General features: G+C 33.8%; 1 protein-coding gene across 1 annotated transcript in view; it reads right to left on the bottom strand.

Annotated features, from left to right (window-relative positions):
• Positions 1-1,187: 1,187 nt before the first annotated feature.
• The window catches only part of Smp_029160 (putative ribonuclease p/mrp subunit), a gene marked incomplete at its 5' end in the record, with an annotated part of 29,953 nt that continues 19,899 nt past the window's right edge, over positions 1,188-11,241 (bottom strand). The window contains 4 exons of the mRNA XM_018798999.1: positions 1,188-1,644; positions 2,935-3,078; positions 5,839-6,408; positions 9,823-9,920. Coding sequence (XP_018650832.1) covers positions 1,481-1,644; positions 2,935-3,078; positions 5,839-6,408; positions 9,823-9,920 — 976 coding nt within the window. The 3' untranslated portion in view covers positions 1,188-1,480. The remainder of the gene's footprint in view (positions 1,645-2,934; positions 3,079-5,838; positions 6,409-9,822; positions 9,921-11,241) is intronic.

Raw genomic sequence — 11,241 nt, 5'->3', positions numbered from 1 at the left:
CATCAAAATGAAATTCGTGAATGGAATCAATGATACAATCAGCATGCGATTTGGCAGAAACATCTGTAAGTCCATTCTTATTGAGGTTCATCTGCTGGGTTAGTTTTTCGAGTATGCGCATCTGGAATTGTTCAAGCCGTTTTTCATGGCGCTCTAGAAAAGCTTCAAATTGGTCAAAGGTAATAGACATCTTGATAAATTAACCCGTCGCCAGTTGTTATATCTAGAGCCTTGATTCTTAATATGCCGCGAACTACTTGACTACTTGAACGATAGAACCCGCAAACGTCGCAAAAGAGAGAAGACAAAGACTGGTAAGCAGGAAGTTTATTGCCCCGAACAGTGTCAAAATATAGTACAGAAATCTCGTGTATTTATAGTTTTTGGCTGAAAGTAAATTATCATTTAGGTCAACCAATAAGCACATAGGTATCAAACTAATCCATCCAATGGGGAAGCTCCACGTTGGCATTTCTAGAACATTCCCCCAGCCCTGATTGGATGGAATGTCTGCGGCTCTTCCTGGGCTTCCTAGAGCCTCCTCGACTTCACCTGTGGACCATCCTCACACTTACAAACTGTCTCCGATAATGCATTATATTTAGCTGTAGGTGCACACTAAATCGGCAGTACTTAAATCATACAATTTAACAGATTTCTTCATGATACATCTGGTGTGGTATGGGTTACTTATATCCATATAAGTATTATATGGTGATGGTCAAGCATAGAATGTACTTTGGCGGAAGATCGATAAGGAAGGAATCGAAAGGAAGCGTAATCGGTATGAAAATGCATAAACAATGAATTCAGAGAATATGGATTGATATTTGCAGAAGGAACAGTTAAGATTGAGACAACTGATTGTTATTTTGCAAATTAACTGTTTACTGTATGGTTATTAGATTTTAGTGAGACAGTCTGTAATTTGTGCTTAAATACATTTGATTGTCCCCACCCGTGTTCTTAAACACTACATTGGCGTTATATACACATATTCGCCTAATTTTTGAATAACACAATTACTGATGGAATAATTCATTAATCATCACTTTATATATATCAGAAATTACAAAATAATGCAGGTAACAGTTTGAATTCCACTTAAAAAGAAATAAATTAATCTAGAAAAGACACATTGTGGAGAGGAATCAAAGGTGAACACGCACATACACACATACTGCACTGTACAGAGTCACCTTCGAATAAAAAAAAATCAAAATATCACTTCTAAAAATAATTTTAAAAAATTATATTAAACTAATCTTCATGAAAGAAAGAGTAAAAAATAACTAATATAAGTAGTCTGTACAAATAATGAAATAGTAAAACGAACAAACAGAAAGAATTCCACGACTTGAAAACGTACATAATATATATTAGACCATTTTTGTTCACTGATGAACTGAGAAAAGTCAATGAGATAATAATGAGGTTATAATAATAAGAAACTTTAAATGTACTCTAGAAATATGGAAAGTTAGAAAGGCTTTTTTATATTGGTATTCACAGGTAACTGTTTACATAATGATAAATTTTCAATAAAATTAACAATACTAGTATACGACAGATCAGAAGGATTCATTGGTTTACTTATATATAAATGATCTGAATCGATACGTACCAATTTACCCATCTCTCGGTCTACAATATAGATGATAAATAATGAAATGAGTTTAGAAAAAATAACGATTTTTACGACTTCAAAAAAATGAGGTTATTTGAATAAGTGATGAAACTATGACTGGATTGAATAACATAAGGAAAATATCTAAGAGTTAGTTGTCTGGAAGTTATAAGCGAGTTTTGAGTGAAAACAGATTTAAGATTTAGATGAACAATTTTGTTTAAGCAACTTATCTAGGTTTTAAAAAAGTACAATTGTTCTTCACTTTTTACAAGGGATTGGATAATTATCAACCGAGATTCTAGAACTAATGATCACTTACTTAGACACAGTATCCTACTCACTGCCTTCTTACAGTAAGGGTGGTGTTTACGTTATTGGGATGACAAAAAGCTCGTGTCTGAGGCCTTAACCAGGTTGGTGGACACAGAGGATCCATCTCATCGAGTTGGGAAACCCTGTTTCCAAACCAATGGTGCACATGGGCTCCAGTATTCTGAGTGAACAAATGGCGTATGAACCTATTGTTTGTCACCGAATACCATGGGACTGCATCTCCTAACGTTGCTCCCCTGCCTTGTGAACTAAACCTCTAGGTCAAAGGCTGGAGGAGTGGCCCCCCTAAGAAAACCACCTGTTTCGGTTTAGGCACCCGGGTAGTATTCAAGACTTCACACAAATCGAATGACGAATTGTAGCGCATATATATTTGACTCCTCCTTGTACCATTGTTTATGTGTTTAAATAAATAAGCGTCTAACGTCTTACTTAGTTCAACTAGTAACATTTAACTGTAGCATTTACAGATTTTAGAAAGAGGATAATCCAATTCTTTTTGGTCCACTTCAACTTTCCCAAATTTCGAGAAATCGAAATTCGTATCGTTGGTTACTATATATAGAGGCACATTTCAATGCCATATCATCCTAGTATAATCAGTAAAAAGACTTAAGTCCCACAAACGCATTAGTGGAGCAATTACTGTTACGGCAGTAGAGGTCTCTATTCTCAGTAGTGTCACAAACTAATCTTTATTTTACATAGCAGAATCAAAAGGTTGACGGAAACCAATCGTAGTCTGAATGAAGCCATGTAATGGACAATTCTGAACTAGATTTTAATGTAGCTAGTCAGTCAGTGCTTGTATTCAGTGAACTTAGAAAGTTCACATACTTTCACTATACCAAATAATGTAAAACACACTTCGTAAGGATGATAATATTGAGAACTTCAGATTGTAAGCAAAGTAATTTTAAATAACTTTATTGAATTGAAAGAAATTTACATGAACACGAATTAAGACAAACCTTTAACATCTTCAGGGACAATTAAAACAGACCAAAATCTATTGATTGGTGTTACGCGACTTTCAGCCATAGATAAAATTTGTACTTTATGATTATATGCCCATAGATTAAACCAAACATGGAGATCCAACAAATAGTTTGAATCTATAAAATAAAGATGAGGCGGTGTAAGATATTTGAATTAAAATTACCCTCTCCCTACAACATGATTGCCACTTTTTGCAGTCTGTTTGATGAAGATGCTCATCAAATGCAATCTTCCGATCTCCTACAGTAAGAATGCAACCATGCTTGGGATATGATTCTCTACCTCTGAATACAAAATGTTGCTTCAAGATTGATCTACGTCAATGTCTGGATTAATAATAGGGAGTAAAGTAATTGAGTGCATCAGCCCTAATGAGTTAGTGTGAGAAAGCTTTCTTAGCATTTTCTAATTTGTATCACTTGTTGCGTAGCCGAAATGTCTGTCTGCTAACCAAAGGACGAGCACAATAGGCAGCAATCAGTTTTGCTATACTCTGTGGCTGTTAAAAGTAACCTTTAAAAGTAGAGGATATTCGTCGGTCACTAGAATTTGATAACAGATGCGTCTGTAGCATTGATCCCGTATGTTGAAGCTATAGAGTGAGCACTGATGAGGTTAGACGCATAATACTAGGCAAGAGCGGAAAATCTATTGATGAGGTTGTGAATCTTTATCGTCTGAACATGTATTACACACATATCTAACCACTGTCTACCTCGAAAAGAGATGTTGGTGTAAGAGTAGACTGAAAGAAAGCTAGGGTGGTCAAAATAAAACGTGGAATCAGTGCATAAACTCGTCGACTAGTTGAAGTGAGCCGTGTTGTTGGGAGTACACTGATTGGATAGGGTCTGCGCAATTATCTTAGTTGATGTTTGGAGACTGAGTGATTGTGCTTAAAATCGATCGCGATGGCGAAGATTCATATTCACTCTGTCTTCCCCTTAGACCTCAAGTTCTAAAACCACCTTATACTATTTGATGTTTGTCCTGATAATTTATTCTTCCACTTAGAATCTTATGACTAATTTATAATCTTTGCTACTACCATTAATGGTATTACTAACTCTACGACTCTGGGACTTGCCTTGATAATTTTACCTTGCTGTGCCAATATCTTGTGACAACTTGTACTGATAGTTACGAATGCAAACTTTTATGCCACGTATTACTGACTCCGCTATTATCGGCTAAATCATACAAAAAAGTCGGTAGGCGTATAGGGATGAGTTCCTAAGAGGATGTTCAGAGCCTTGATGGCTTTACTGGTGCTTAGTGAATATCATTTTGATCGATTCGTGCCCGATTCTAATAAACTGAAAATGATATCAAGACAGTCGGTAATAGGAATGCTAGTAAATCATGAACAAATACAGTGGTTTTGTCATGTTTCTAGTTTGTTGTCTTGAATTTAAAATTAAAATGAATGTCTAATTTTAAGTTTGGTACATTGTTAGAAAGATTTTCAGACTAAAGATAGGTGTATTTGGAGAAATGGTATGCTAATGAATTAGTGAAATTTACTACTGATCTTAATGTGATCGAACATTTGTGTATTTTTAGTCAACTGTAGAATTCTGAGAGTATATAAAATTTCAGTTTTAATTAAAACCAAAAGTAGCTACCGATTTAGAGTTTCAGTTCTCAAAGAATTTTGTTTGTGATAAGTCTCAATCTTGTCAATCTGAACTTAAGTTGGACACCGACATGTTACGGTACTTGTCACCAACATACACTCACGTTATTGTTGTTCTAGTGATTATCAATACTACTGTTATATCCCGTGGAGATCTATGAATGGTAACTTTGAGAACTATCTATGGACTAATATGATATGTATATTTCCTATTGTATAATTGTTAAGATAAATAAAGTATCCATATTCGTGTCCCTCTTATATAAAGCTTTATTTAGACCTATAGACTATTATTATACGATTACCCATTCCTGAGTTATCCCTAGTCCATTAATTACTGTTCCTCCTATTCATAGCCACATTTGGCCAAATCTTATACAAATGTTATTTTCTATTTTATGGTACGATGTGGTCAGTTTGTTTGGTATACAAACTCAGTATGTTTGAGAATAATTAGTCATATTGCAGAGGCTGTTATTGGTGTTCTGAACTTAACTGGCTGGGCTAGGCAGAAAGCAGGACTGATAAGTACTCAAGACTGCTCATACGGCTTTTGTGTATCATTGCTCTGATCGATAATTCACTCCTTCTCTAATTGGCGGGAATCAGCACGTTCATATAAAAACAGGGCACGCACGCACTCAGTCGATATAACATACTGACAATGAAAACATTTGTTTCTTACATGTTACTTTTTTTCGCAACACTGCATTTGATTCATGAAATTAGAATGTTTGCGAGGGTAGATTTCCAGTATGTAAAATATCGTTAATTTACTGGATCTAACTGTGATGTATACCACTGATGTTAACAGATATAAGTATTACGTATCACCAGTCGAAAGTGGAATGCCTAGAGGCAGAAGGTTGAGAAAATCGAAGAGAACGAGAACAGAGACTGATTGGTGCGGAAACGAAGGAACGATAATATCTGATACAATTGATGGATATATTGCAAGTGAAGTATTACTAAATCGATCTGAGATTTCACCAAGATATTATGTAATGTATTAAAATACATTTGGTTGTCCATACAAGTGTTCTCGTTCACTACATAACAATATTCGTTAATCTCACTTTAGAAAAAATTTAATCGTAATAAGTTGATATTATTTTCACATAGCTTAGTTAGATAAAAAGTGACGAACTCATAGCTGATACAAAAGAAGAGTTATAACCTCAGTAAATAAAAAAACGAAAATTATTTATTGGCAGAAAGCAAAGTAAAAGTGTTAACATACCTTTTTCAAGTTGAATAGCTTCAGGAGTAAGAGCCCATCGGAATGGACGACGATATAAAGTGTGCACCGATTGATTTCCTCTATGTGGTGTACTCATAAATACAACTGCTTGTGTATTACTTGCTAATGTTCGATAATTTACAGGATCTATTGCCGAACTATCGGATAAAGTGGTTAGGAATGATGAATTACTAATGGGTTTGGACAGTACATCAGAACAACTAGATGAATAACACATGCGATTTTCAGAATTTTTATCAGGCACATTGGCGTTTTTATCTTCAACAAAAGAGATGAAACTAGGATCCGACATATTTGACAGATTTTCATTCTCCTGGTCAGTTTCGTGACAATACCATTTACAGGATGGATCGACTTTAGAAAGTGAAGATTGAGAAACAGATTGATTTTCCCCACTTAAAACTGACAAATCTGTATACGTATTAGAAATATGTGCAAAATCTCTAGTGCTAGACGTGGTAATTGGTTCAGAATGATCATTTTTTGAATCTTCAGAAGTACCATTGCTAACTGAATTGGCCAATCGAAGCATTTCTTTCACAAGAATACCTATTGATGGTATTAGAAAAACGGATATTTCATATAAGCATTAAAAGGGAAATATTTAATAGTTACTTCCAAACAGTAATATTCAATTACTGAATTGAACAAATGAAATATATAAAACGGTATACACAAAAGGAGAAATCTTTATTGGTTCCCAATATGTAAGCATATTCTTAAGAAAATTAGAATCCATGAATTTGAAGAATATAAATCGAATTAGTGTGGATCTAGATGACATCATACAGTTTGATTAGTGTACATAATAATTAGAAATAAACGTTGATATATATTTGTATGACTACATAATTTGTTTTTAATATGGATTGACACTATCAGTTAAACGTCAAGCGTCGCATTTATTTCACACCTTTTATTTTTCATTGTAATCCCCTGTATCATTATGATGTGAAACGTGAAAATTCTGATAGATATATATCCGTGCCAGTGTTCTCGTTGTATATAATATGACTAAAAGTACATGAAATTGTCGAAACTAAAAGAATCATTTTTATATAGTGCATGGATTGCGGCTGACAATGGAGTTGTTCAAGAAGTTTATTCGGAACTCATTAGCCGGATATACATGCATGTCAGTTTTGATATTTATACCGGGACCCTAGGCCGGTACATTACTCTTTAAACACCCAACCCGTTACTTACTGAGTTATTGAGTACAGATAGCTAAAGATGAAACGCGAATCCTGGGTTCTAGTAGTGACCACAACCCATCAAAGCAAGCCACAAAGGATTCACATATGCCAACAAAGGAATTCAACTCTCCACATCAATAACTGGGTTATTTAAACCCTATTATCAATTTTTTGTACATAGAATGTGATTCCGATGGATTCACTACTAATAAGAGCAGTAAACAAACTTTACATAAATCCATCGTTTCAAGAGTATATTTTTAACCAACTTTTATGCTTTCATGTTCATAATAATGTCTTAATATTAAGCAGTCTAATAAAATTTGTTTGTTTTCATGCATATATACATACTGACTATTTATAACTAAAAAAGGTACTAGTTATTTATTGAAAGCTCAAGATTTCACTATTTTGATCCACACACATACTCTCTCCATATATATGAAACGACGTGTCATACAGTAAGTGTCAGTAAGGAGAGTACATTCTACTTTCTTAGTATTTAATATAGATTATCAACATTGGAAAAAGAAAAAGTAAGAAATACAAAACCAGGACCAAATTTAATGAGTCAACAAGTACGAGTTTCTTCCAAATTAGACTTATTAATAGTAAGAATACATGTTTTTAATCTTGATTAACGGGTAGAGTTTATCAAACAGTGTTCGCGATAATTCTGGGATAATTAAAAAGTGTGTGAGGTCTCATCAACCATAAGTGACCTGGTGTTTGACGAAATCTCAGCACGGTATCGGTTAGCGTTTGCCAACTTCAGTCATTTATGAGGTAGTTGAGATGTCCGTCTGCTAACCAAGATGTGTATACTCTGCAATAGTCCTCTTTTTATTAATTGATGGTTGCGAAACATGGTCTATGAAAGCTTAAGACATATCCAAGAAACAGGTTTTTGATCAAAGGTTTCTTTGAAAGATTCTCATGTTTCGTGAGGCAAATGCATGATCGATGTCAAGGTTAAGCATATCAGTACCAAACGGAAGTGAGAAACAGGTTGCTGAGATTGTGAAGCACGATATACTGCGGTGGCTGAGACCTATGTTGCATATGCCTAGCCATCGAATTCCTTGACAGGCAATGTTTACTAGTGTAGAAGAAGCTTAGGAGCGGCCAAACCAAGACATAAGAATCGGTCTGTGAAGTCATTGACCGTTGATCTCAGTCAGACTGGTTTAAGAAAACTAAATAATTGCGGTTGGTGCGACTAGTGGTTGAGAAAGTTGGATAAGATAGCTCTCAACTTTAGATAGCACTTCAAAAAAAGTATCTTTGAGAAACTTCAACTGAAAAGTGTAGCTCACGATTTTATGGATGGATTTGTAATAGAGAAGTGAATTACATCATTATTACCACACGTGATGATACAATTGATGTCTGAATCGGGTTAGAAAATATTTATTAATTTTAACAATAGAAGTGCTAAAAACTAATCAATCCTTAATGATAGTCGAATTCTACTTATCAATTATAACGTGGTCACTATTCTAGGTAACTAAATATTGCGATACACTATCTTTGATCCTTGGTGGTTGAAATTGACCGACAGGAATCATAAAAGCTAGGTTTCATATAAGATGTAAACCGTCAGGGATGTGTATCGATTCGCGAGGGGAATGATGCTTTCTACAGAATTCGAATCCACATCACAGTCAGAGACAGTACCACTGAGATAATAAAGTCCGAAATGATTTCCCGTAAACCTAAGATGTCTACACTAACTTATGCAATATTATTAACTCCTTAATGTTTGTTGCATCAACGCTTTTGCAGTGTATGAGAACACAAATCATATTTGATGTGAATACTCCTAGTATAAAGATATAGGGCCATTTTTCCAAACTGAATGAAATGCTCGGTCAGTTTTTACAGTTTGAAAAAAGGAACTTCATAAATAACAACACAATTACTCAACAGGTATTTTTAGGACAATTCAGAGATGTTAAATAGAAAGAAAAATCATAGGCTTTTAGACTGCAATTAAAACATCACTTCAATGAAATGATAGTAATAATAACTCCTTCATTAATCAGCAAAAAAGGAATAGCAGTGAAATTATGACACAATATGTGTTACTTCAACAACGTAAAAGCAATATCTTTTCATGGAGTAAATGACTTTGAATAACTATTATTCAGGTTTATCATTACTATGGTTAACTTCAGATGAATTTGCTAAAGTTTTATTGAAAAAGAAGTGAAATGTGAAGTTATCTATTGATGATATTGAGTGCAGTGGGGGGATAAGGGCTAAATTACAATCACAAAATGATAGAAATTAGGAAATGTAGACCTTTAGATTCCGAACTAGTAACTTTGTGCTTTTGTTCTTTTCATAAACAAAAGAGTATTTACTTAGAGTATCTACACTTCGGTTAATAGGTTGCAAGTTTGATTTAGACAAGCTTTTCATACAAACGATATAGCTCAAAACTAAACACGTGAACCTGTAACTGACAAATAAATTATACGTTACAGTAAGAGACTTATGATTGGATTCAGTGTAAGATGGTAAGTGCTCAACCTCGAAGAAACATAGAGTACAACATAACTAGTGTATTCAACCATCCATAGTTTCCAGTACTTACCTAGTTGATAACCGATTTTTGATAATAAAAACAAATAACCACCATATACCACAACTCTGATGCTAAGAATTATTTTTCCGAAAGTAACAAAAAATTAATTGACGAGTAAAACAAAAAACCCGGCAAAATATGAAAACAAAAGAACTAAAGAAAAAAAGAGTGAATTACCTCCAGCTGAATGAGTAATCCATATTATAGGTCGACAGCCAACTTCTGCTTTTTTAAGTTGTTTCATTATGTCTACAGCTCGCTTATCTAATGTACGCCTATTAAAACAAAACAAAGTAAACGCATCATACTACAGCGACTAATTTTTTATAAAATTCTCGAGAAATAGAGAGTTGGATTAATAAAACATGGGACATTTTGTTAATGTACACAGTATATATGATTAGATCATTTGAATAAATTAACTGAATGATTACAAGTGTATATGTTAAACTATACAGCGAAGTATCAATCATACTTTACCATAATCTTCAAATGTTCTAAACAAAGCATCAGTTTTGTCTTTCAATATCCACCACAGAGGGATTAAAGAGTAGAGTAAAGTAATCGTTAAAACCGAATACACAAATTTATACTTGGCATAAAAATGATACATTACATTAAGAGGGCTAAAGTGGAACTGTGTGTAAGGTTGTAAGTACTTGCCAGAGGGAGATCAGAGATTAAGGGGACATCATCTAAACATTCATCGTTTTCTTTTTAAATTGCAAGCAATATTACTATTTTATGGTGAGAAGAGTAGTAGAATAGGAACACCTATCAAGTTTAACCCATATAAAGCATTTATGGATGAGGAATAAAGAAACTTTGAAAAAGCTAAGCCATTAACGTGTAACGATGAAGACGATAAAATTATTTACTGTTTCGTTTGAAAACAAACAGCTTCTTGTAGTAATGATACAATAGGTCTTATATATGTTTGAAAAAAAAAAGACAGAATGAATAAGCTCAGTTCGGTGCATTTAGAAGTGATTTATGTACTTTATGGTATTTAATAAATTGGAAGTTATTATATATCGTTGATTTATTTTTAACTCATTCACCAAGTACTTGTACTTAGTTATGTTTTGCATTCTAAGTATGACGGTTAGCGATATTACTAGGTCGCCCTAACCGAAGTAGATGGAGCAGGAATGAGTAGTGAAAGTTGAACACCTTACGCACTGAGCCACTGCCCCATTATATATATATACTGCCATTTATAATTTATAATGCCCATTCATTGTCTGAATATCTTCGAAAGTAAACAATTTTCACAAACCACTCATTTAGATATGCATATATGACCTAAATGTAGTAAGACGTTTGTAAGAAAACCAATGTCACGACCATTATTACTGTTCACTTGTTTTTAGAATATTTGAATAAGTTTACTTCTAGTGATATCTTAGAATAAAAAGACATTATTGATTAGAAGGGATAATGTGCACAATGCACGTCTATACAAATGTTTATTGCATTCACTAATGATAAATGAAATAATAAATTTAAAGCAATTAGTCCCTTTGATCAATTTCGATAATGTAATAAGAAGACGAAGATTATCAGAACTATGTGATAAATTAGCGCAATACATTT

This window comes from Schistosoma mansoni, chromosome 3, assembly GCF_000237925.1.
Source record: "Schistosoma mansoni strain Puerto Rico chromosome 3, complete genome".
NCBI classification, from domain to species: Eukaryota; Metazoa; Platyhelminthes; class Trematoda; order Strigeidida; family Schistosomatidae; genus Schistosoma; species Schistosoma mansoni.
The sequence above is the reverse complement of the archived record's forward strand: the minus strand, read 5'-3'. Positions and strand labels throughout refer to the sequence as shown.